This window comes from Phoenix dactylifera, chromosome 15 (genome assembly GCF_009389715.1).
Source record: "Phoenix dactylifera cultivar Barhee BC4 chromosome 15, palm_55x_up_171113_PBpolish2nd_filt_p, whole genome shotgun sequence".
Classification (NCBI taxonomy): domain Eukaryota; kingdom Viridiplantae; phylum Streptophyta; class Magnoliopsida; order Arecales; family Arecaceae; genus Phoenix; species Phoenix dactylifera.
Window position 1 is genome coordinate 10604738 of NC_052406.1, and position 26168 is coordinate 10630905.

The 26168-nt window shown below is 36.7% G+C and overlaps 1 protein-coding gene across 7 annotated transcripts; it reads left to right on the top strand.

Moving 5' to 3' along the window:
• The first annotated feature begins 435 nt into the window (after positions 1 to 435).
• Positions 436 to 26107, top strand: LOC103711518 (serine/threonine-protein kinase BLUS1-like). Of its 7 annotated transcripts, XM_026806383.2 has the most exons (22): positions 586 to 974; positions 3234 to 3407; positions 3643 to 3850; positions 4837 to 5091; positions 7187 to 7311; positions 7473 to 7517; positions 7635 to 7716; positions 7808 to 7876; positions 7949 to 8119; positions 8196 to 8261; positions 10722 to 10790; positions 10921 to 11064; positions 11190 to 11266; positions 12934 to 13200; positions 16375 to 16463; positions 16619 to 16704; positions 17750 to 17872; positions 17951 to 17993; positions 19649 to 19695; positions 24802 to 24863; positions 24929 to 24980; positions 25826 to 26107. In XM_026806383.2, exons 3-22 carry the CDS (start codon positions 3683 to 3685, stop codon positions 25886 to 25888), a joined length of 2103 nt encoding a protein of 700 aa, XP_026662184.2. In that variant the 5' UTR covers positions 586 to 974; positions 3234 to 3407; positions 3643 to 3682; the 3' UTR covers positions 25889 to 26107. The 7 variants fall into 7 exon arrangements, 6 of the variants coding, with proteins under 6 accessions (XP_026662181.2, XP_038990338.1, XP_026662185.2 ...); XM_026806380.2 differs by lacking the exon at positions 586 to 974 and adding an exon at positions 436 to 529 and having other exon boundaries at positions 17750 to 17993; XM_026806384.2 differs by lacking the exon at positions 17750 to 17872 and having other exon boundaries at positions 584 to 974.
• The last annotated feature ends 61 nt before the right edge of the window (positions 26108 to 26168 follow it).

The following is a 26168-nucleotide window of genomic DNA, read 5'->3' on the forward strand; positions in this document are numbered from 1 at the left end:
TAATAAAGCTTTCTGATTTGTGATATTGGGGTTTACTAGATCTCTATAAATCAGCTAGCTGATTCAGAACAACGACCACCTTTTCCTTTCACCAACGGCCGGTCTATGGCCTTTCTGATTTTAGATACGTGTCAAAGTTTTGTTTGCTCTCCGTGACTGTTTCCTGTTCAGCCTCTTGCGGCTAACCTACATCCCCGTTCGCGGGAAAGGGAGGGGCGCGAAAGCAAGTCTCCATCCCCAAGTTGAATCCCTTCCACAAAGACGGCTCTCTAGAAAGCAAATCTTCCATCACTGTCTTTTTTTCTCCTCCTTATTGCACCGTGGCTTCAATGCATGCCACAAATATGTCGTCCTTTCTTTTCAAAAGAAGGCGGCTGCGCTGAAATCTTTAATTAGAAAATATTCCAAACCGCCAGGAATATGCTGATGTAAGACTAGCTTGCATACATTTCACTTCATTTTGTCATCCATAATCAAGTCTGTTTTCTACAGTGATGATGCGATTCTGATCAAGGACAAATTCATGAAGGTTACATTCTATTCATTCTACCATCTGCTCTTATTTTTTCATGCCAGTCTTTTTCAAAAGCTAAATTTTGGCGTTGCAGATGCAACCTGGCTAGAAATTAAGAGTTGCAAGTCATGTTCTTGGTTTTTATTTGTTGGGAAATATATTAATTCATGTTAGGCTCCCAATGCCTACTAACCATATAGGCGAAAGGGGGCCAAAAAAATAGGCCTTTTCTTTTTTCTTTTAACCGCGAGCGAGGACTCCCCTCTGAGGCGAAGGCTTCCCTCTGAGACGACTCCCTGTCCGCCCTTCCTTTTTTTTGTCCGAACCCGTCACTGGATTCACTTCTTTTCTGTTGTCCTGTCCGTTGCTGTCGTCGTTCGCTTCCGTTTCGGGTTGCGACCGGAGGCGCCCTTGGTTTGGTCTCGGAAGAAAACTTAGCCTCGCCGTATCGTCTTCTCAGGTGCTCATCGGATGCCGGCACTTTTTTTTTTTAATTTTATTTTTCGTTCGTAGATAGGTTTTGTTTGGTGTTCTTTGATGATTTATTGGTATCGCAGTAGTTTGATTTTTTAAAAATTTTTTTGTTGAACTTTTGAGGAGATTCGGATACACTTGGTCGTCTTGGATGTCTTTGGTGTTGCTAATTGATCATCGAGTTTCGGTTATTGGTGCTTGGATTGAAGTTATTATAGAGAGCTAAAGGAAGAAAACTTTTGGCATTTTCTTGAATATTGTTTTTGTCAAACTAATGAGATTAGAGCTATAAATTGGATGAGGTGGAGTGAAATCATCTTTTCAGCCAAGTTCACTGGCGTAAGTTTCATCCAACACAGGCCAAACAACTCGAAGTATTTTAGTTGTGGTAACCTATGCAAAGCCCATAGTGTCGAGCAGGGCCAATCATTAGCCAAGAGCTGGCAACCATGTTAGTTGGCACTCATCTCTCCAAGTGACAAGTCTCAGGTTCAAACCTGAGTGCTGAGAATAACCACTATATAAAAAAAAGTAAAAAAAAAAAGTTCACATTGGCTTGCCTATTACTGGTCTATGTGCATGGGTGGTCATATATAAAGGAAATTCATATTTAAATAAGGGGTTCGCATGGATATGATCTTATTGGGCGCATGATGCGAAATCCTCTTGCTCAACTTGGGAGAAGGCATCCCATTTACCCACACCCATGAGGCAACCCCATCAGTGCACTATCATGAGCCGCACCGTTTGTAGTCGACCAAAGAAAGCAGAGCAAGATGATCCTCTTCTCTTCTTGTTTCTTTTAACCATAGGTACCCCTCTTCTTTGTTTTAGGAGGTCCTAGATAACCAGCACTTTGGACTTTGTTTACAAAATATCCTCGTTATGAGCTAAATGCTCACTGCTTTGTGGAAAGAGATAAGGGGACAGCTTCATATTACAATGCCCTTAAAATTTCACTTTGGGTAATAACCATGGATCTGCCAATGATTAAATGCCAAATTCACCTTGAATTAATAGATTAGATGTCTCAATCTGCATTCAAAGTACCTATTTGAGCTAATTCTGTGGACATGTGTTATTTTTGTCGAACTTAGCCCCCCATCTTTAAATAATCACACATTACTTTTTCTACTGATCCCATGTATTAGGTGTTGAACCCTAATATTGGCTAAATTCTTAATTGATTAACGAGGCTTACTGCTCTCTAAAGAGCACTGTGTTCTCTGATAAAATGTTGAAGTCATTCTTCTAACTCTTAATTTTCTTAGTATGATGTGCCATCTTGGGTACTTGAGAATGCTATTTCTGGTACAAGCTTTTGACATCCAGCTGATTAAGCAAGATAGTGTAGTTACTGAAACGATTAAAGATCAGTGACAGTAAAAGAAGTGACTAGATGACTAGGCCTCATGCAAGAGGATTAAGCCTTCACAATTTTGAATAACCTCTAGCTGCAAGGAAATTAACTGCATGCAAAACCGATGATCTTGACTGGATATATGAACTGGCGAGCAATTTTAGAGAATGTTTTTTTTGTGAATTCAAGGAAGCAAATTAGAAAAACAAGAAAGTAGCCAAATGTAACTTAGTGGATAAAAACATGAAGGAGACCTTAAATGAATTTAATTAGTCAGGAGAATATCTAAAATGGAAGTTGTTGTGACATCAGTGTACAGGCTTCAAAAAAATTTGGATTCAAGACAAAGGAGTATTATGTTATATCATATCATACGTATGAATGAATGACCTTATCATGAATGGAATTGATTTGGTGTATGTTAGTGGATAAGGATTTGTAATTGCTTGGTGTGTTTGGACCTTGGATACTCTTGGAAGGATTTGAATCTAAAGTCTAAGCAATAGTGATAGTTGTCACATCACATGTAATATAACCTTTTTGGTTAGTTGTCCATATTTATGAATTTGTAATCGTACTTGTGGCTTTGAGATTCCTTGATCTCATTCTGACACATATCTTGATTTTTTTTGGGCACAGAGTGAAATACAATAGAAAAGTAGTTACAAAAATGGTTTTGTTTAGGCTTTCTTAATCTGTTCTGATGTTATGTTTTCTGTGCTTTGGTCTTGATGCAAAGTCAGTTGGGACATGACTATTGTTTGCTTTTGAAGACTATCTTAGTTTAGTTCTGAATTTCCAAATGAAATTAGATGTTCTCCACTTGATTATTGTCTGAGAAAGCCATCAGTTATTATAATTCTGTCAGTTGCTTTTCTTTTTCAGATACATCACCTCAGCATTGTAGTGTTTGGCGCAAATAAATTTGGTTAGTTTTCTGTTGTGGCTCTCCTTGCTGGAGTAGTTGGAGGTACATGGCTTCCACTACAAGATGGTTCTCTTTGTTTCTTGAGTCAACTTTTTGGCGTGTGATGGTTATTCTCAGCCACGCCCAAACTGGTACTTCTCAGTCATTATAGTAATATTTTTGAAATGATGTTATATGTACTACTTGTTCGAAGTGATATTGTATGTAGCGGTATCTCTAAAGTGAATGATGTTGAATTTTTCAAAGGTCAATATTTGGTCATAAATTCACCCTTATGCTTTGCCAATTTGTTTGGGAATTGTTTTCATCTTGATATAAAATTTCCTCAAACTTTTTAACTCACTTTGTGCTTCCTGGAAATTTTAGGAGTGTGAATGTTGTTAATGATGCCCTAAAAGAAAGAACCATGGAACATGAATTTGAGAAGAGATTTCCAGCTGATCCTAAAGATTACAAATTGTATGAGGAAGTTGGAGAAGGTGTCAGTGCCACCGTGTACAGGGCTCTCTGTATTCCGCTTAACAAAATAGTTGCTATCAAGGTTCTTGACCTTGTGAAGTGCAATAATGACCTGGTACGTTAGCTTTTTGTTATTAACTGGTGAAAATTGAGTGTAAATAAAACTTATTTATGTAATGACGTTTCTTAGTCCAAGCTTTTCTTTTTACTGTTGCATCCTTCATTGTCTCTTCCTTTCTTAAGAATGACCTGGCAGTTAGTTTTTAAATTAATTAGTGGTGAATATGAGTTTCACACTTGTTTTTGTAATGATTTTAATGAATTTTTAATCTTATGCTTTTCTAATGTCCTATTATGAGTGTAAGTGTATCTATAACTTTCCATTGCGTCGCATAGTATTTCTTCCACAAATTTGGATACTCTCTTAAAGTTGCAAGTTGCAACAATGTTTTTTACTTCAATTGTTTTTCCGTATAGTGTTAGATTTTTCTAGTTATCTCTTGTAGCTAGAATATTTTGCCTAGGGTATCGCACCCACTTTGGAATCTTCCACAAATCTCGACCCACACCTGCTTCCTAAGCGTCTCAATACAAAAAGTGTTTCTAAAGTATCCACTTCCCCGTACCACAGCCACTCCAACACCCGTTTCCAAATTCTGGCAACTAAGCCTAAAACTAAAACCATAACTAGGAATCCTTACCTGGTTGGGGTTATTTTCATTTTCATAGTTTGACCTTTCTATTATATCTGTGAACTCTCTGTTTCATATAATTATAACATATAATATTTCATTTCAATGTAGACAAGCTACTTGGTTATAATGTTTTCTCCACTATTTTGCATGCTTAAATGAAAGAGTACTTTGGTGAATTTTTTTTAATTACATATGCTGGTATGCACTTGGAATGTAATAGAACTTTATTTGGATCTTGTAAAAGAGCATACTGTCCATAAACTCAGCTCTAATTTCTTTGACTATGAAGTTCTTCCTTTTTATAATAGTATTCAGTGAAGATCTTCCTTTTTGATTTGTGATGAATAATGTGTTGCATAGCTTTCCTCTTAGTGATTGTTTATTTTGTCTGGTTTCCTTCTTACAGGATGGAATAAGGCGTGAAGTACAAACTATGAGCTTGATCAATCATCCAAATGTCCTACGTGCTCATTGCTCTTTCACAGCAGAGAACGACCTATGGGTTGTGATGCCTTACATGGCTGGTGGATCTGCCCTTCATATAATGAATTCTGCTTATCCAGAAGGTTTTGAGGAGTCAGTTATTGCAACTCTTCTACGCGAAGTTCTTAAAGCCCTTGTTTATCTCCATTCTCATGGGCATATCCACAGAGATGTGAAGGTATCAGATTGTAATGTTTATCTGTGGTGTCTCAGATTTTCTAGCTAATCCTTTAATGCCCAAAGTGTTAAATTGATCATCATTTCTTGTTCCAAATTCTACATCTTGCATATGTTGTTTTACATGAAAATAAACATAATACACATTGAATGATGGGAGAAAAACATAATAACAACATTTGGTCTGCTTTACTATACTGAGTGAAACCTTTAGCATTGAGGAGTTTGATTCTAACTTTTGTTTGTTATGCAATTCATTGGTTGTTGGAAGTGTAAGTTCTTCTGTACCGTTCACGTGCTTAAAAAATTCAAGTGAACATGACCTAGTATGATATCATTTCTTGTTTGAGAAGTTAGATCCTTATCATTTAGAACAGCAAATTAATAATTAATCCCAAAAAGAAGAATTTGGTTCATTCAGTGCATTATGATGTTCAAATCATGATCCAACTATTTGATTGAGTGAAGGCATGCAAGAGAATGCCGTAGTACTATTTATTTATCTAATTGTTTATGTTCGTTTCTTTAGAAACACAATTGCGAATGGTAGGGTCTGCCTTGTCAGCATAGTGCCATATCAGGACTTAGATGGAATTAGTGAAAAAGGACGAGCATTAACTTGGTTGACAAAGGATGTTGCCCTTAATAGGATTGAGTGGCAAAGAAGGTTATAAGAAAGCAGGGCTGGCCCAACCCTTAGGTGACTGAGGCGGTTGCCTAAAGCCCCGGTCCAAAGAAGGCCCACCGCAGGAAAGGCCTCAAAGACAAAATGGAAAGGAAAAAAGTCCCCCTGTGAATTCGCCTTAGGCCGGTCCACTGCAGGAAGGGCCTCAAAGACAAAATAGCCTTAGGCCCCCAATACATCGGGCCGCTCCTGTATGAAAGTTAACCATTAGCTGAATAAGGTTTATGAGATGATTGTAATTGCAGTCAGGTTAAGAGTTCTTAAAATCCTTCACTAAGATTAGTATGTTAGGCTTAAGAAACTATATCTCTGGATAATATTAGTTTGCTGCAAGTTAAAAGGCTATAATCTTTGACTTGTGAGTAGTTTTCCGTTCTTTTTCCATGATAATATGATATGCTTTTGACATAGCTCAAGGAGCTTTCCAATTGTCAAACTTAACTTTCCAAGTGTCAAACTTCAAATTAACTTGAGCACGTGTTTAATATGGTATTTAAATACCCCTGCAACAAGCATATTAATCTGTTTGTATATGCTTACAATATCTTTTTTGTCAGGTTTGGTTTCTGATGACATTTCACACATCTAATTAACATACATGGCTGGCTGGCTGGCTGTAATGCAGTTGTTCGTGTCACATAATTATCTGCTTTAGTCATCTATGTGAAAGAATTATGCATTTATGAAATTTACGGTCAAAACATTTGTATCAATCCGCTGTAGCTCTGTTTGTTACTGAAGGTTATGTGATACGTTGGCTTTCAAGCAGATGGGTATTAGGAACTATAACCAAACAGTTGCTTTCAGATTCTCTCAATTTTAGTGTAAGCTTTGCTAAACTGTGCAATTGAGCAACCATGGTCGCATCAGTAAATTCTTTTGATAGATTGTGAAAAAGGGTTCACAAAGCAGAATCTAGAAGGACGGATTAGGCTTGTAGATTGCTGTTCAGCAAGATATTAATATTGTATCTTTATTCATGCTCGTTATGCTGGAGACTGCCAAATCATTTCCCTGAACCCACATAAGCATCTAATTCTGTTAGTGTCTGGGTAGGATTATATATATGTTAAAGTGATACTAATGATCTTATCCTTGAAATCAGGTTCTTTAGTGAGCATTGATTTAACAAGGATTATCTACCCACATCCCTCTACCTACCTGGTATAGTGGTATGTCTAACTGCCAAATGTCGACCAGGTCAAAGGTTGGATGGAGAAGGTTAAAACAGACTTGAACAAGCGCTATGAGCTACCTTGGCATGCTCCAATCTATCTATATAATCATACTCATAGGACTTTTAAACTGGATATTCATGCTCTTTGAAATATTTTTATTGCACCAACTTTATTTTGGCTCTGCTTTTTTCTTGTAGTATTTGGACATTTTATATTGGTTCTACTATTTTCAGGCCGGGAATATCTTAATCGATGCTAATGGAGCTGTTAAGCTTGCAGACTTTGGTGTCTCAGCATGCATGTTTGATACTGGAGATCGGCAACGGTCAAGAAATACATTTGTGGGGACTCCTTGCTGGTGCTTCTCCTTGTTTGCACATGTTGCATTTCAGATTCTCTATTTTGAACTTGGAATAATGGCTTGATAATTCTTTCATTGGCTTCTATTTTATGTATAATCAGATGAGTTATGAATACCGGTTTGACTTGTTGATTCTTGCCTACTTTTATGCTTCTCAGGATGGCTCCTGAAGTAATGCAGCAGCTACATGGATATGATTTTAAGTGAGTGGTGACCATCTGATAGTGATATGAGGAGCTATGAAACTGCAACATGTTGAAGAATTGTAACTTAATTAATTTTTCTTTTTGTTTTTTTTTCATTCTACGTATTGTAAACAGAGCAGATATTTGGTCATTTGGCATAACTGCACTAGAACTTGCCCATGGCCATGCTCCATTTTCCAAGTATCCTCCAATAAAGGTGCATCTTTGTAAATTAATCTTTAGAAGACATATCCTTTTGCGGTGATGCATGGATCTTATGCAATAAGCATCCTATTTCATGATTGCAGGTGTTGCTTATGACCTTACAAAATGCACCTCCAGGTCTTGACTATGTTAGGGACAAAAGATTCTCAAAGGTCTGTTTTCTTTGTTAGAATTGATAAAAAACAAGTCCTGAGTAATGTTTTGAAAGTGTGTTGTCTTTGTAGTCTTTCAAAGAGATGGTAGCTACCTGCTTAGTGAAGGATCCGAAGAAGCGTCCCACTTCAGAAAAGCTTTTGAAGCATCCTTTCTTCAAACATGCTCATTCAAATGAATATCTTGCACGGACTATTCTTGATGGCCTGTCTCCACTTGCTGATCATTGTAGGGAACTGAAGGTTTGAATTTAAGTTCTTTTAATACAAAGCTGCTTCTATACTAATTTCTTTTAAGCCTGACTGGTCCTGTTTCTAGGGAAAAGAGGCCAATTTTCTCCAACAGAATAAGCTTGTATGTGGTGATAAGGAGCAACTGTCACAGGTTGATAACAAAATGCACTTGCATTTATTGTTTTATCAAATTAAAGTCATCTAGTCATGAGAGTCATAGAACATCTTACTTAGGGTCCTTTGATATTGTTGAGCTAAATAAAGCTAATAGGTTGCAAATATATGCATAGCACTTCCTTTTGGCTGCTTTATATGTTTTAAAGATCATGTGAAAGATATTATCTGTTAAATGTGTTGTTTTTTCTAAATGTTTCAAGTTATTATGTGCGACCATTTTTTTGAACTTGTTTGTCTGTCTCATGAAGCAGGTTCAATTGTCCTATCTTGGAACTTTGTCAGGGAGTCTGATGTTCAGCTTCTGAACTAAATCAAGCAGCAAAATATTTGTTGTTTCTCCAAGTCATAAAATTTTAAATGAAACGTATTATTGCTAGGTTGTTCTTTACCATCAAAATATCCTGTAGCTCCAGATATTGTTCATTTTTCCTTTTTTCCCCTTAAAGAATTCTTATCCTAGAGCATTTAGGTGCTATGGAATATGATTAATTGCATCTAGATAGAGTACTAGGTGTCTGGATAGACTAGGTGACAGTGCTGACCGTAAATGTAGTCTCTGGTCTATAGCTTGGACAAGGGGGAGCAGGCAACTAAAGCAATTTCAAATGTACGTAGGATGTTGACTAATTATTTGCATAGACTGGCCTACAAAACTAACTCATCTATGTGAATACATCACTATGCTTCCCTGTAATGTAAATGTAATAGCTGATATTGTATTGCTCTGATTAATGTTACCAAGATATAGATTTAAGTTGGGACAAAACGAAAGAGTTTAAGTAATTAGTTATAGGATTGGCTGCACACTTTCCATTAACTTCTTGTAAAAGGAGTTAACGATTTTAAATTGATTATAAACCATGCAATTTGAATATCCGAACCATTGAGCATGGTCTACATTACAGCATATAATTAAGAACCAGATTCATATAGGTTTCTAAGCTATGCATCAAGTCAATACGAAAATGAATGGTATCAGTTGCATAAATATGGTAAAATACATGATGGGGCACATAAAATGAAAATTCACTTTATGGATTATGATCTGCATATCTTACAATATGGATGGATTTAAATTCACTAGGTTTTGATTATTAGATAATAGTAAAACATGGATATCCATTTTGACACCTACTTGATGATTAGGTTAGAGACTACCAAAACACATAAATTTGATTTTTAAGCATTTTTTGCAGTGGCAATCATGTTCAATTGCTTGAGTCTTGAATTTGGATACTCCATCATTGATTTTGGATCATGAACTCCTTCAAGGAGTTATTATAAAGGGCATAGTCCAACTCTTAGTTAAATTACAAGGCAAATTGATTGAGCTCGTTATAGCAATCTCTGGAGGTACATGCCTTAGAAAGCTAAACAGTTTGGATCATGAGCAGTAGGAACCAATCCCTAAAGTGGGTGCTTGGTGATTTTCAAATCGATTAGAATCCTAACGAGCCTATGTTCTCTCATTGAGATCCACTACCAGCTTTTTAAAATGGAGAAGCAATGCCAAACATGCCCAACAAGAGATGGAAAAGAGGAGCTGCACGGACTTATACAGATGCCCAGCAAGGTGGGTCATCTGTCCATGCGTTCCCCTCTATATTCCTTTTTATTTTAATCCCATGCATCTGACTAAGGACCTGCAACTTATATCTTAGCTGGTGTGGGTCTTTAAGTTAAATCACCACATCTTCAATGATCTAAAGATTCTAAACCCTACATAGATGAGATTAGATAATTTAATCTCGAGTACACATCAAATAGACTAACTAGCATCAAAAGAATGACTAAAACTGAAGATAAAACCTAACAAACTGAAAATCAAAATTAATTCCAGCAAACTTGAAGCTTTAAAAATTTGAATGCATCAGTACCTCTCACCACAATGTGTAAACCTTAACTCGAACTGCGATAGTATTGTATTTTGCACATTATAGTACATGTGATATTTTCAATATGCAGACCCTCCAAATGACAGCGATGATCCTACCAAGCTTCGTTGTGATTGGTTTTCCCTTTTAGATTGTTATTTAAATTCAATAGATGCACCCAGTTTTGGTATATATACATCCTTTTTTAGTTAAGCATTAAATCTGAGCAAGTTTTAAGGTAAGCATAGTCATTAAAGTAGGAAGTGCATTTAAAGATGTGAGTTCATGCACAAGCATCCAGCCACACTGGGATGTCAAGTTAATATATAACTAGTGCATGCCCTGAGCTAACTATTTTCTGTAACCTGCTCGCTTGGCACTGAAACGCTAGCACTTAATACTATGAAAGTGAGAAATGTCATGCAATATGTCACTGGATTGTATGAACTTGTTATCCTTTTTTCATTAATATTTGTTATTGCTGTAGTTAATATTGCATGTGGTGGCAAAACTCTGCACTGTTGATTTCTGATAATGATGTCAAAGTAGTGGATTTGCAGAAAGAGTACATACGTGGAATCAGCGCTTGGAACTTCAATCTGGAGGACTTAAAAACTCAGGCTGCTCTTGTAAGGAGGTCCACTTTGAGTTTGATGCTAGCACTAATTGAACAGTGATCCTGTCTTAAATAGGATCCACTGAAGGGAAAAGAAGATAACTAAAAATTCTTAACCTTTCTCATTATGCTTTAATTTGCAGATTGAGTCTTCAGATGACATAGTCAGCTCAGAAGATGTAGATAATAAACACAAGCTTAAGGATGGCTTTGATGGTGTCGATTTTTCACAAGAGGTTCTGTCATCTGAAAGGGTTAACCATTCTAGCACCACAAGTTCTAGGGAGGTATTAACTTCCAAGTTTACCATCTCTTCTGCCTCCAAATTTTGCTTCATCCCAAGCTTTGAAGAGTGTAGTTCATGCATCACATTCTTTTAAATGTTCTAAAAGCTTCTTTTCTATTATCTTAGGGCGGACTAGCAGATCTTCAAGATTTGGACGGTCCATTTGCTTCCGCATTTCCTATTCGTCCTCTTCAGGAATTCAAGTATGTTTAGATATGAATTGTCTAGAATATTAACAAAATGCATTTTCTTCATACCGAGACATTCTTAATATTATTCTAGACCACTCAGAGCCTAACTCAGTTGCATCCAAACAAGAAACAATGTGTGTGCAAAACTTTTCCCTTTCAGTTATGTAGCGTTTGTGGTTAAAGTATCGCTTTAAGAGATGAGTACAGTTGTATGGGGTAATCTAATATGTGCAATGTATACACTACCTATTGCAAAAGAAAAGGGAATATTTTGCTGGAATTATCTTCCTGCTTCCTATTCATCTCAAATAGGCTGTTCACCTTAGGTGGCCTCCCCTTGCACTTCTACTCGGTGGGTCGTACATGCAGCATGGTAATGTAAGCATGTGTTCTTGCCTGAGTGCATGTGGTCTATATGAGTCAGGCTGTAATACGTATGTGGAAGGTGGCAGAAGTTTGCATGTGCTAAACTTACACAAGTTATTATCTAAATGACCTTTCTTTTGTTTCTATGTGCTTAAAAAAGACGTGTATATTTATTGTAACAATGGCATCAAATTTGCCATCATTACCCTGTGCGATTGGCTTCATTGATACATTTAATACACTCTTTCTGTTTACACTGCACTTCTCTACTTTAGAGAGGTGTAGCCAATAAAAAGGAAGGGTCATTTAGGTAATATCTGCATCTATACAAAGCTCTTCCATCACCATATGAATAAAATAGCCTACCCTATTATTAGTATGTAGTTATGTGTATATATGGCATCAAATGTGCCATTATTACCCTGTGAGATTGACTTCATGGATGCATTTAATGCTTTCTATCTATCACAGTACTACATTATCCACTTATAAGAGTAAAGGGAAGGGACATTTAGGTAATATCTATATCTATGTAAACCTCTTGCATCCACCCTATTAATAACATGACCCTCCCTATTATATGTAAATATTTATGGAGAAAAAATACTTTCCACACACTACCAAATTTAGGGATGGTGGTTCATAAAACGGAAATCTAAATTATTAAATATGAGGTGGGAGGTTTTAAAATGCATATGAAAAAAATAGACCCTTTACATGTTTCTTAAACTGTCCTAAAATCAAAACATTATACTTTTCCAATAAACTATTAATTTGAGGCTACTTAATGCATAGGTTAAGGGTCTCCAGAACATATGATTTTTTTATTTCTAGGCATTTTAAAACATTGTGAATCATATCAGATTATTTAGATTCCATTTTGCTACCCCATTTATTGGTAGCGTGTGCAAACTCTTTTCTTACCATCATGTGTCTATTGTAATTCTTTCCTATATTAAATGATTTGGATAACCAGTTTATCCATATGACCTGCTATGCTGAAACAAAAAATGGAGTTGAAAAGCTTTTTTAACTAAAAAAATTAAGAGAAGACTTAATCAATGCTGTACTTACCTAGTGCTAGATGCCGATACTGTTTCATCATGGGCTGGCACTTGAAACCATGACATGTATGTATAGCTTCTTTTGAACATTCACTTGCTCAGCTCATGCATATTCTTTTCTTATGGAAGCTTGATAAACATATTGTATTAGAAGCTACAAAAAGAAAGAGCTTTGATGACAAAATAGACATGATTAAGTTAAAAAGATTGCAGTAGTACTAATATCTCAAATAATATTAATTGATGCAGAGTTTATTTTGATGTTTGCGAGGACGATACCAGTGCTACCAGTCCTGATTGGAAGAGGCAGTCAAATTCAGAGTCCATACTCCCTTTGCAGCAGTCATTACTGGCAGAAGATGTCAAATTTCACAAGCATAATGGTGAAATTATGGAAAGAAGTAGTTCTGTACCTGCAAATATCAACATTCTTGGACACCAGAAATTCTCAAGTGGTTCCCTTTTACCAGAGCATGTTCTTTCTCCTTATAGAAACAATACTGCGGAGAGTGACAGGTAAGTCTTTGTATTTTGAAACTAATGTCTTGATTCATACATGTGGACAATATGTAATCTTGATTCATTTTAACTTTTTCATCATTTGTGTGTTACTGATTGCATGCTCTATCTACCTCTTCTGTTGAAACACACAATTTATGTGCATTTCAATACTATTATCTAGATCACAATTCTGTTTAAAGAAAGAACTATTTGTCATGGTACCAACTGATTCCAGATATATCTATTGTCATATTAGACACTCGGCAGGCTATTTTCCCTTTTCCTTTCTTGTTGTGTACTAGATCAACATATACAATCAGCACAATATTATAGTCTAACTTCTGTAAGCTTCATTGTGCCACCTGAAAAGTTATATTAACATTTGTAGAACTTCACACTGGAGAACTAGGACAAATCTGATTTTTTTGTTAACATGTTTGTACAGGGAGATATGGAAAACATAGAAAATGTCAGATAGTGCGGAAACTAGGACATGCCAAAGTAACGCTGGTCCTGCATATTTGAATAGTTTGTCCAGTTTTTTTTATGCTGTGTGAATTGGCATGCCGAGTCTTGCAAATGATGCCCATCATTAAGGCCAAAAAAGTACATACTGTTACATGTTGAACTAGAGTGTAACATAGACTGTGTAGCACCTCTTCCTACTACTTCTATTCAGTGAAACAAGGTCTCTAGCACTTCTTTATTTTCTTCAGTTTGATATGTGAAGTTCCACCTAATTGCCGATTGCCCACTATGAGGGGCTATTCTTGTTATGTATTTGTTTGTTAGTGATTTCTTAGTTTGTCTGCATTGTGCCTAACAGATCTTATGTTTCTTGAATATGTTAAAATTTTCTGTTGTACAACCTTGAATCCTTCAATTACCTATGCTGGCCTAAGAATTATGGCTTCAGTTTTCTCTTATGGCACTCCTCTATAATAATGATGTCCTATATTTTAGCAGAATTATGTCACTGAAAGATTGAAAGAAAGCATTGTCATACAATTATGTTTATATGTGCTGTTCAATTACTTTCATGTCCTATATAGTCGGGACCAAGACCATCTACACTTAATTTCTCTCTATCAACATCTTGCATCTTTTGATGTTACTTGCTTTATTTGTTCCGCCCAAAGTGAACAAACAAAGCTTCTCGTGAGGTAAGCAAGATGCGTTTCCCCCAGTAAAACCCCAATTTGATGGGTGATTCTTCTTTCAGTCCCTCTGTGTCCCCTTATAATACAAAGCATGTCAGCTTCTTGAACAAGGACTCCTTAAGTACTAGCCTCCCTTGATTTTGACTGATCTATTATGAATTTGTATAAGATCTTATAAGTTGGTATCTTTTTTCCTTGTTTCTTGCGATGTAAACATAGAAAGGTCTTTGTGATCTTGGCACACTCACCTTTAGCCATAAAGAAGGAGATGCTGCTCATAATATTCAATGTTAAAACATGAGTATGATATTGTGAAGCCCTTCAAATTGTAAGTTTTGATGCTTAGATCACACAAAGAACTGCTATAGCTTCAAGGCATGTCCTGATTATTTGCCGTTGGTTCCATGAATTTTATTTTGCAATGTATTCCTTTTCAAGGATGGCCGAGTGCCCAGAGAGGTAGTTCGTGAAATGTTTAAAGTGGTAATGATACCCAATTTTAAAACATCAGTGTGAAATCATGAAGCTGTTTGAGTTGCCAAAGTTTGTGCTTGGATCATTTAAAACACTTTTGGCTTTAAAACATAAATCTATAAATAGTAACTCATATCCTGATTATCTGCTGTTAGTTTCATGAATTCTGCTTTGCAATTCATTCCTTTCCAGGGAGATCAGATGGCTCAGTACCAAGAGATGTAATTTGGAAGCATGGAGGGAGAAAGGTCTGTATTTGGTGGATAAGGTTATAGCAATAAGGGTGTGTTATGGTAACATGGCTAATGTGAAATCAGGTAGCAGTAGCGGCATGTTTCGATTTGATTTGGCTCCATGGAGAGATGGTATTTTCAGGCCCTTCTTTTCTCATGCCGATCACCATGCTATATAAAATTAATAAAGCAAGCTCATTAGTGTATGCTATAATGGGTGACATACTATTAATTGGTGAGATGATGGTAGGGAAAGCATTAAATTTTGATGGGGAGATTGAAGAGGTTCTTCCCAACTCATAAGAGGATGGTAGAAGTGGAGATCTGCTTTTAGATGATCTGTACTGCCATATGCCACTGAGCTGTGCATGGGAAAAAATGAGGCAATACTGAAGTTTGTGACAAAACCTGCAGCCAAATATTGCAGGATGTCCATTTTGATGAAACAAGGAAATCCATTATTTTGAAACATGTAATTTAGAGAAAATAAATGAGTCATAAAACTATAGGTCACACGTCACAGCATCATTCATCATGAGATGGTATTGATATGGGTAAAGAAGATCAATGATGGCATCAGTGAATGAGGACTATATTTTGTGCGGAAGTGCCTGAAAAGAGGAGGGGGAGCCTAAAATTACCCAGATGGATGTTGTAGCATAATATGTAAAAGCATCCAAATATGCAGCAATATGGCCCATGATAGGAAGAGAAAATTATATAAGGACTGTTATGAATGATTATATTTATTTTTCATGAATTTGAGATGATCCAAAAATCTATTTGCAGAAATGTTGGTACACTACCCTGCAACAGGATGTCAGTCCAGAAATGGTGCTAGGAAATGAGAATCTTTATGCGAGAGGTGGGTTCACAAATAAGTGATTTCAGAGTCTAACTTAGTTAGATGAGTGTCATTATTGTTAGGTAATGTACCTACAAAGAGGACTATTACCAGAGCCATCTTGGTATTACAGTCCAAGATATGGGACTGATGCATCTAGATAGCATCACGTCAAACTGGCTGGCTGCGTTTTGTAGCGTGCATACTCTGATCCTCTTCTATGTATATCTTGATGGATTCTTGGTGCTTCAGAGAACATACAAGCATAACAAAAATATGAAGGCTCTAAGATCTAACAGGTTGTGATGATTTCTTGATGTTATATGATAGCAAAACCTAAGTCAATTTTTTTCATTGCTGTTCTGCTTATATGTTTGCATGAGTAGGTATACAATTTCTATATTTTTCCTTTGCAATTTCTGATATTTATGTCCATACTACAATGCTTACATTTTTGAGGTTCTGTAACATGTCAAAGGGATGATTTACAGCGGAAATTTCAGCCTGAAAGGAACCATAGTGGTCCCCTGTTACACTGTCAATTCAAAGATCCACATAAAGTATCTGGTACGACATCAAGAACTCATCTGTTTAAAATGCTTTCTTTTCTTTTCTTTTTTTTCTCGTTAGCTGGTCTTGTCTTTTATTAAGGACAACCCAGCAAAAGATATTTCTGTTGTCTTTTTTTTTCAGCTTGAAACAAAATTGCTCTGGTGTTACAGCATTGTCTCATGAGGAATCATCAGAAGGAAAAGTTGTCCAACATAAGGGGCGGTTCAAGGTTACATCTGCTGATGCTGGTCCCAAGGTACTTAAGTATTAAGCTGTGCTGTTATTTATCAATATATAGGAAAAAAACTTGAGTTCGATCTCCAGGTTATCAAACATCTGACTTTCTGTTTTTCGGGCACAAGCAGTTTTCAGGGAAGGAGCGGGAGGGGGGTAGCAATGATAACATACACCTAATTTCTAATTACTGATTCACGAATCATGATGGGTCATTTACTTGCCTCAATTAAGTTGATGTTAAATAAGTTTGGTAGCACCTTTATTCTCACTTTCTAGCAAAGTGCAGCATAAATGGATCAAATGGGATGGACTTGATCAAGATCGGGATGCTACAAGTATAACTAAGTATCGAGCTTATATTACAAGTGGAGGACCAAGGAAGAATGGGTTATTTTATTAAAGATTTGAAAGAATCTTTAATAGGTACTATGCCAGAAAAAAATTCCAGACTGGAAACCGGGTCAAGGTTTGCCTTATGGGACAGCTTGCTTCTGCATACATCCAAAAACAAATTAAACACGTCAAATTTCTTTAGTCTAGTAGATATAATTGATGTGTGTATCAAATTTTGTTGCTTTAAAAGTAGAGGACCTTGGAATAGAACCATGTTGCAGAATAATTTATGGCTATTCTCTGAATTGTGTGGGGGACCTGAGATAATCTCACTGAAGGAATAGCTTCTGCAGCCAGGACATTCCTATGGAAGTCCGACAGAGATTATTGAGGACATCTGTTTGCAGTCCTTTCGAAAAATGAACAAATAAACTTTTGCTGGCTTTCAGTTTTGATCATATACTGCAAAAATAAAGTGGTTTCACTTATTATATCAAGATTTTGGGTGAGTAAAAAAAATTTTGAGGCACTTGACAAGTCATCTTGTAAACTTGTCAATTGCTTTGGCTTTGGTTATATCATTGTATTTCTTTTATTTTTTTTCTTCTTTGAGCATTTTTCTGTTTGAACCTTTAAGATGAGAAAAAAAAGATAATTCAGCTTGGTCAAAACCAAATTATTATTGGAGTTAGAATCTTATATCTCATGATCTTTTGCATTTGTTCTCTAAGGTAGCTCCATCAGCAAACTGCATGATCAATCCAGTAGGTGGAGTACCCGAAAAATCTGCAGTAAACGCTGCTTCACTTCTTCCAATGTTGCAATTTTTATTGCAGCAAAATGCTATGCAAACGGTCTGCTATTCGGTACTTTATAATCAATGGATTTTTCTTGTCCTCAGCATTTTATATTTCTATGTATGTTGTTGGCAGGAACAACTGATTAAATTGATCAAGTGTGTGGAGCAAACATCTGGTATGTCTGGGAGGACCTTTTCCCTTTTTTTTTCAATATATTGTATGTGAGTGTGAGAGAATGAATAGTATTTCTTTCTCAAAGCATATGCAACTGTTGAATTTAGTTAAGATCATCATGCTCATCTAACTAGATCCCTTAAAACTAAAACACCCAGTCCCACACTCCATCTGAGACTAGTTACGGATCTGGCAACAAGCACCTTCCAAGAAAGCACATAATTCAATGCTTTCATAATAAATTGATTCTACCATTGAGCCTTCAACGTGTATACTCCCACCAAGACTCAATGCAAACTCCTTCTGAGAGTTTGATACTCAAATGGATGACCTCTAGGAGTCTGATACCTACTTCTAAATTCTACCTCCAAGAGTCTAATACAAGATTGGCAGAACCATCCCGAACCAAGTGGTTCGGGCCGTACCGGTGGCGGACCAGAACGGTTTCGACAACGGAAACGAAACCCATCGACGGAGGGAAGAGAGAAAAAGAGAGAGCGAGTGAGGGAGGGAGGGAGGTGGAGGCCGGTGAGCCGCACGGAGGAGGGCTCCGCAACCGGGTTCCGATTTGCCGACTTCACTTAAAAGTTGCAAAATAAAAAAAAAAGGGCCGGACCCCTATTTCGAACGAAACAGGGGATCGGCTGCAAAGCCCTCCTCTGCCTCCTCCGCACGGGTCGCTGTCCTCCACCGGCCTCCACCACTCACCTTCTCTTTCCCTCCCTCTCTTTTCCTCTCTCCCGTTTAGCCTCTCCCCCGCCTCCTCTATTGTGTCGGTACAGGGCCAGCACGGAACGGTACGGGAGCGTATTGTTCCATACTACCGGGCAACTGGTCTGAGCCCTAGTTCTGGCATAGCAAACCTTGGTCTAATACCTCCTAGAGTATTCGAATCTCTCCAAAAGTTGAATACAAACATTCCCATTAGCTATATAATTGGACCATCATGCTCAAATTTCACCAATCAATCCTAATCTGAATGGTGACTAGAAAAACGACAAAACCTTACGATACATGTTTATTTAACCTTTGCAGCCACCAATCTGTCCATTGGCTAATATCTTCACTTATTTGACACCATCCTAAAACTTAATCTCAAGCCGAAAACCATAAAATATCGATTAATTTATTGCAAAATAGTTGTTATAGCAGGAGAACCATAATAGTTACCACTATTTTTCTTCCCAAATGAAAAAAAAGAAAAAAATAATGGCCATGGTTTAGACCCTTCACATCCAAATATCTGCATGAATGCGTGCACTTGGCCGGCCATATCCATGCACACGCATGTGTGTCACATGAAAAAAAAAAGGATTAAAGAAATTTGCTTCGATGTGATCCGTTGTTTATCCATTTCGATGTTGGTAAAAAATTGCGAGTTATTTACAACTGTGTATCATATATTCTGGTCAACAAATTTGCTTAAATGAACCTATTTTTGGATAAAACATCATGTCTAAATATGAACATTGTAACTTCAAACTTAGCAAATCCCAAACAGGTCAACATACAGTTATTTTGGTACATATAATTGGATATAATTTATCATCTAAATTTATATCTATCCGCATTTGTGTGCATGCTTTTATTAGCATCTTGATGCACATACATTTTAATGTGCATGACTTTGTAATTTGGAAATTTCTGTTTAAACAGGTTGTCAAACAAGTGTTTCTGATGTAGACGCTAGTGATTTACCACAGGTATGGTTTTGTCTATTTTGAATAGTCTTGTCCCGCATTTCATTAGATAGATATATTATATTGCATGTCAGAGGAAACTTTTAGTGACTACCTCCAGCTGTATGCCAGAACTAATTAATTACGACATTTAATTCTAATTGCAGAAATTTTGAACTTGTGAAACTTTTTCTATCCATGCAATCATTCTCTTTTACCCATCTCTTTTAGCTTGCGATAGCATGTGCCACCCATCATCTCAATAGGACACAAAGCAATGTTTGTTTCTTGTTTTTTCCTTTGGTCATTTTAATGGTCTGCTAACTAGATCAATTTTTTATCTTATACTTAGAGGAGAAATTGGTTAGCCTACACTTCTCACTAAAAGTACCATGAACATTTTTCTCACTGTAGGCATATTTAAATTTGTTTTTGTCTAGTAATTGAGGTTGCATTTGATAAGAGTAAAAAGTCTGGATTAACTTGGTTAAATGGAATAAGTTAGAGGGAAAAAAGAAGGGTTGAACTATTCCATCATGGTCTACCGTACCACTCTGTATTGTCCGTATAGGGTGTACTATACTGTACAGAGTGGAAATCAGTACAAAACTCAAGTTCAGATCAGTATGGACCCTGTACTTGCTCGTACCGAGATGTACTGAGGTGTGTACTAACCTATATCGAGGCGTACCACCCGTACTGAGATGTGCCGAGATAAAAAGTGAGAAATATGATAAGGTACTGGTATGGTATCCTGTACGGATATTGTGGGGTTTTTTATATTACTAATTCATTCTTAGATTGAGTGCGGTAAATATGTTACGAAGAAAAGTAGAGCATTTATTGACTTTTCAAAAATATCTATTCTGCCCCTTCAAAAAATTAGTTTAACCCAGGTGTTAATGCAAGCATTTGGCTGAATAAGATGGACCGAATGTGTTTCATTTTATTTCCTAACTAAATGCAGCCTAAGAGGTCTTGCAAGGTCATTTGCAGGCTCCTAGGGATTTCACTTTCAAGCTCCTACAAAAATCTATATAGAGTTCAAAGATCCATCAACGATGATATTTTTTTCAACTATTTGCATAAGGCATTGTTCCTAGTTGTACATTGTTATAGAAATTACTAAGTATCAATCATGTCACTCCAAGTTTGTAAATATTAATACTGAAACAAGAGCAATTATGGATTGAGAAATAGTCCTTACCTTCCTTATCATATTGTATATGGCTAGTTACCTATATAGGTTGCCTTGCAATTACTTGGCAAGTTAATTGTATGCCTTCGCATAAAATGCTGTGGGGGTGGTCAATAATATAAGGGTTAGCTATCACTTGAATTAAAGAATTAAAATGTGCAACCTTGTATGTCACAACACTCAAAAGTAATGCAATAAAGGAACTAACTATAGCAAGGATTAAGGATTTGGCCTGTCCTAGATATACCAGACTGGAGAGAGATTGTTTTCTTGTTTTTAGTGGTTGTTCCAGTCTGTCCTGATACCATACTAATCTAGGACCAGACTAGGACAAGTACTTGTATCGAGATTTAAATCCTTTTGTAGGAAAATTGAGGAATTCATTTTGGTAATGAACCTTAATTAGCTGGATCAGCTTCAAGCCCTCATTTTTTTCTCTGTTGCATCAGGTTAATGAACTCATTATATTTAGAAGGAATGTCCTTACTGCAAGATGTTCTAGTGTAGATGCCTGTCTTAAATCTCTACATGTAAAATACAACTCTAGGTTGGGGGTGGATCTCCATATGCCGAGGGATTCCATGCCTCTTACCATTTTTCTCTTATCTGCATAACATCCAACGACTTGCTTAGGAAGAGAATAAAAAAGGGGGAGAGGGAGAGATAGAGAGGGAGAGAGAGAAGAGGTTCTCTGCCCTTCCCTTAGCACCATGTGAGATAAAGAAACTAGATCTACCTCAATCCTTTTTTTTCTTGGTTATATGATTACCCCACATTAGTAAGCCTGCACGTCGTAGTTGCATCTCTCTCTCCTTGGAGACACTCTCGGAGAGACTATAACTGCACCAATCAAAAGTGGAAGTGCACTTGTCACTTCATAAAGGAAAACACACTTGTCAATTACATAAATGGAAAAAATGAACCGGATAGGACCATAGCCATTCGTTCATTGTTTGATGGAATCATAATCATCTAAAAGTTCTTCTGGATCTGTCACTAGCACCACATGGTGACATGACGATCATTCGTCTAATACTCTTTCTATTCAAATGAGTCGTTTACATTGCACATGCTGAATGCGAGAAAGTTTAAGGCAGAGTGGATGAAGTGGGGATGCATTTATCCAATCAATCAATACCATTAAGAATCACAACAATCTGTTGCATTAGCCTTTACCATGTGGATATATATGCATATCTGAGATAAGGGTGTTCATGACGATGACTAGTAGATATAGGAAAGATGTCAAACGAGCGTAAAAGAAAGAGGCTTATCTATTACACTTGCACCAATAGATGATATATTGCTGATCTTTTTATAATGGTTTGACATGTGCAGTGCATTATGAAGGCAACATCTAGGAGGGAGCTTTCAGGTTCTGACAATTTTATTGGTTTCTAGTAAAAGGAGATTTAAAAACACCTCTGTTTTGGAGCGGTTAGCTTTGCATTAGAAGCGATGATTAAGAAAGACACATCATACCTAATGGACTGGATGACACTGGTTATAATCCCTCTAAATGCAATATTTTTATTCTCATTTTTTGAGGTTAAGAATATAATAATGATCTTTCTATGCATGTTGATCTGAGGACCATGCGGTAGTATGCTAGAAGGAGATTGCAATGATGCAAATGTACATTTATGAAGTAAAGGTCGGTATCAAGGGTCCCCGAACCGCTATAGAAGGGGGTGCTAGCTAGCGACTTGTTCGGCATAGTATGGATCCATACTGTACTGTTCCAAGACATACCGATACGGAGAGTCGGAAGGGAGGGAGGAAGGGGAAGGGCGAGGGAAATCCTAACTCCAACCCGATTCTAAGAGAGAGTGAGAGAGGGGTGGAGGGAGGGAGAGGGAGGGACTTACGCAATGTGGGGTGGACCATTGAGCGGCCGAGGAGTTAGGGGGTGTGGTGCTCGCAAGCGAGGGGCGAGAGGGGTTCTCTTGAGACAGTTCGAGCCGGGGGGGATGCTTGCTCGATTTTTCCAAAATAAATGGATGAACCGTGCCCATCCCCAATCGGTCCGCCTCAGTATGTCCCGAATCGGCCGGTTCGGCGCAGTTCAGCGAACCTTAGTTAGTAATGACAGGGAGCTTAGAAAAAATAAGAAAACTTTAGAGAAAGCTTGCATGATTGGAGAGCTTAGCCCACAAGAAAATGTATAAGGTGATATTTTGTGGACTTATAAAGCCAATCCAAGTCTAGGGCTCATTATCTTTTGCATGAGACCTAAGAGTGTGAGTATGTACGTATATGTATATATGTATGTACTTATGTATGTATATATGTATCTATGACCTTTATCACATGCTTATTGGTTCTCCACATAGGTATTTTCACTATATTGGTGAGTCGTGACCACATTGATTGTATTTCTCTAGATATCTAGTCTATTTCTCTAACAAAAATTATACTTTCCTTTCACGTTTAGAGCATGGCCTCAATAATACCATTTTTTGAAATAATGGGAACATTTCTTAGATGGATGTCATCTTTCTGCAGTCTCTTAGAGGCAGGTCAACCTTCTTGCAGATTTTTTTGGTTCTCGCTTTTTGTAACAACTTATTTCGTAAGTTCCTTTATCCTCCTCCAGTTTAGTATGAGTACCTCCGTCTAAATACATCAATGAAGCAACTCATTAGCAGCCAATTACTAGAAATTGGGAATCATGGAAACTCCAAAACACCACTCATGGCATTTTCGATATGTACCAGATATGGATAAGGCTCCAATTTGGCTTGGATACATGTTCGATAAGGGAAAGAAGTATCCTGACTTTTTATAATTCGAAAAGGATCTGGATACTCCTAACATATGTCTAAAACTTTTTGAATACTGCTAGGATATGTTCGGATACTTCCAAGACATATCTAGACACTAACTTAAAGTAAGTTATTAGCTACGCTCTTTTTATTACTTATGCTATCATTGAGGTCAATTTTTCTTTTTTTTCCTTTTCTCCTCTTCTGCAAAATATTTTTTGATTTTTCCCTTCATGCATCTCTACAATGACTAGAAAACCTCTTCTTTTACTTTTAAGTTTGGTAGTTCTTGCCGATGTGAATCATAAGATGGGTGAGCTGCATTGGCAAAGTAGGAGGGTTGTATCATGATCTCATTTTCTTACAATGCAGCATTTTGTTTATGTTGCTGCATTTTTTTTGGATAATAGATTTTTATGTTGCTCTAGGCTAGCTGCATTTGTTTTAGTTATGTTGCTGCCTTGAGTATTTATAATTTCCGGATAAAGAATGGATAAAGAATGTTTGTTGCATCTATATCTATTAACTTACATATGTTTACTAGATTGATTTTGATTATTGTTGTTAAATATTTGTTTGATTTCATGTTGTGAACTATCTTAAGATTTGTGATGTTGAATGCTACTATATGGTATTATATCATAAACCAATCATGCTTTGGATGTTTTGTTGCAGATATATAAAATAATTTATTTATTGGTGTATCCTAGCATGTCCTAACCTATTTTTTGAAGATTTTCCATACTGGAATATCTGTATCATGTCGTTCTTGTATTGAGTATCCAAATTCGTGCTTCCTAGCTAGAAATTGTGATGTCAATTGGCAGATAAATCATTCTAACATTCACAAAAGTTTAGCGGGTACATTATTACAGTAGCTATTTAGTTGTACGATGGAATGAGTTTTTTCCTCTTATGATATTCTACAGCCAATAATCTATTTAGGTATGAAGAAGATTTGGTTCAGAGTCAATGGGTAGGTGATCAGTTGAATTCTTTAGATAAAGTCATATGGACACTGCAAAAGCTTCCCTATGTTCCGTCACATCCCTCGAACACTATTTAAACTAGAAAACCGGAGAAACTTATATGCTGAAATTTATTTAATCTGATTAATTTCTATTGTAGTTTGGCCGAGTTCAATAACTTGAATTTCTTCATACGCAGCTATCTCTAGCTTCTAGTAGAGAGAGGGAACTGCAGGCTGATCTGGCCCATCTGCAACTAAGGTATAGCATCTATTTTCTTCAACATTTATCTTTGGGGCATTGGACTGAAACTTGTCTTATATCAGCATTGGAAAACTTTCTGAAGAGGTGCAAAGGTTAAAGTTGAAAAATTTTCAGGTAATTTTATATGCAAATACTTGCTGAATTAAGTTTGGAATTTATTAATCTTCTGTCAGTTATTGCTTTCTTTCTTTCAAAAGAGGTGACCGGCAGGCTCCAGTTGAACATTTACATGAACCACTTGCTCATAACACTTGAACAAGTTATTGATGTCCTACATGACTATCATATTCAGCAATCACAATACTTGCATCAAGTTAAATAAGTACAAGATCATTTGATATGCACATCGAGGATGACTGGACTTATACTATGTTTTTAACTTATTTGGTGAGGAAATATCTTGTGCTAGGTTTGTCACCAGTCCTGTCTGACAAACTGAAATTGCACATAATGTGTACATGTACGCGATAAAGTTGATCCAATTAGAGCATAAGCCTGCTCATGTCAAATTCGAACATGGGAGTTCAAAAAGAAAATCTAAATTGTTGCATATGATCTGGTTACCTTTCAACCGTCTACAAACAAAAAAACCATTTATTCTAGAAATCCCTTGCTTTGGCACGAGCTTGTCCCAATAGACAGTTTTTTTAAGTATTGCGATACTGTCTTTTGATTTGATTTATAGATCGGCAGCATCCGAAGTAGTTGAATTTTGGTTTGTGTATATTTTAAGATGCCATGATCAAGTTCAACAGTTTGGATTCTTATTTTACACCTTGTGATACATTTTTGGACACTATAACTATCTGTACTAAACTTGATCTGTAGGCAAGAAATCCTGGAAAAATCTAAGTTTTGGTTTGTAACCATTTTAAGGATTGATCTCACCGTATCAAACTGATAGCGTTACAGTTTTGTTGTTGTGACCATTCCGTTTAGCAACTACACTATCTCTGCAGCTAGAACAAGAAATCTATGCTTTGTATGGCGAGAGGACGCGGAGAGAAAAGGCACAGGGATGACATTATCACCAAAGAAGATAACCGCAACACAGGATTTCGAAAGGAACTAGAGTTGTTTTGCAACTCTGTGCTCCAGATTGTTTACATGTAATATCTTTGTACAATCATGATCCCGGGCAAGTCATGCACATCCAATTTTGCATGGTTCTCTCTGTGGGAAACTTAATCTTGTAAGTCAATTATTATGCGGCTTATTTATATTGATTTATTTGCAGCAAATTTTTCGTTGCAGCAAATTTTTCTGTGTTGTAGATCAACTTGCACACACCAGGTCCAGCAG

Excerpts from the sequence above, each read along its gene's own strand:
- LOC103711518 (XM_026806380.2), top strand. The coding sequence starts at position 3,683 with ATGGAACATGAATTTGAGAAGAGATTTCCAGCTGATCCTAAAGATTAC. Across the intron at positions 7,518-7,634 it reads CTACATGGATATGATTTTAA|AGCAGATATTTGGTCATTTG; the intron begins GTGAGTGGTGAC and ends TATTGTAAACAG. Across the intron at positions 13,201-16,374 it reads AATACTGCGGAGAGTGACAG|GGATGATTTACAGCGGAAAT; the intron begins GTAAGTCTTTGT and ends AACATGTCAAAG.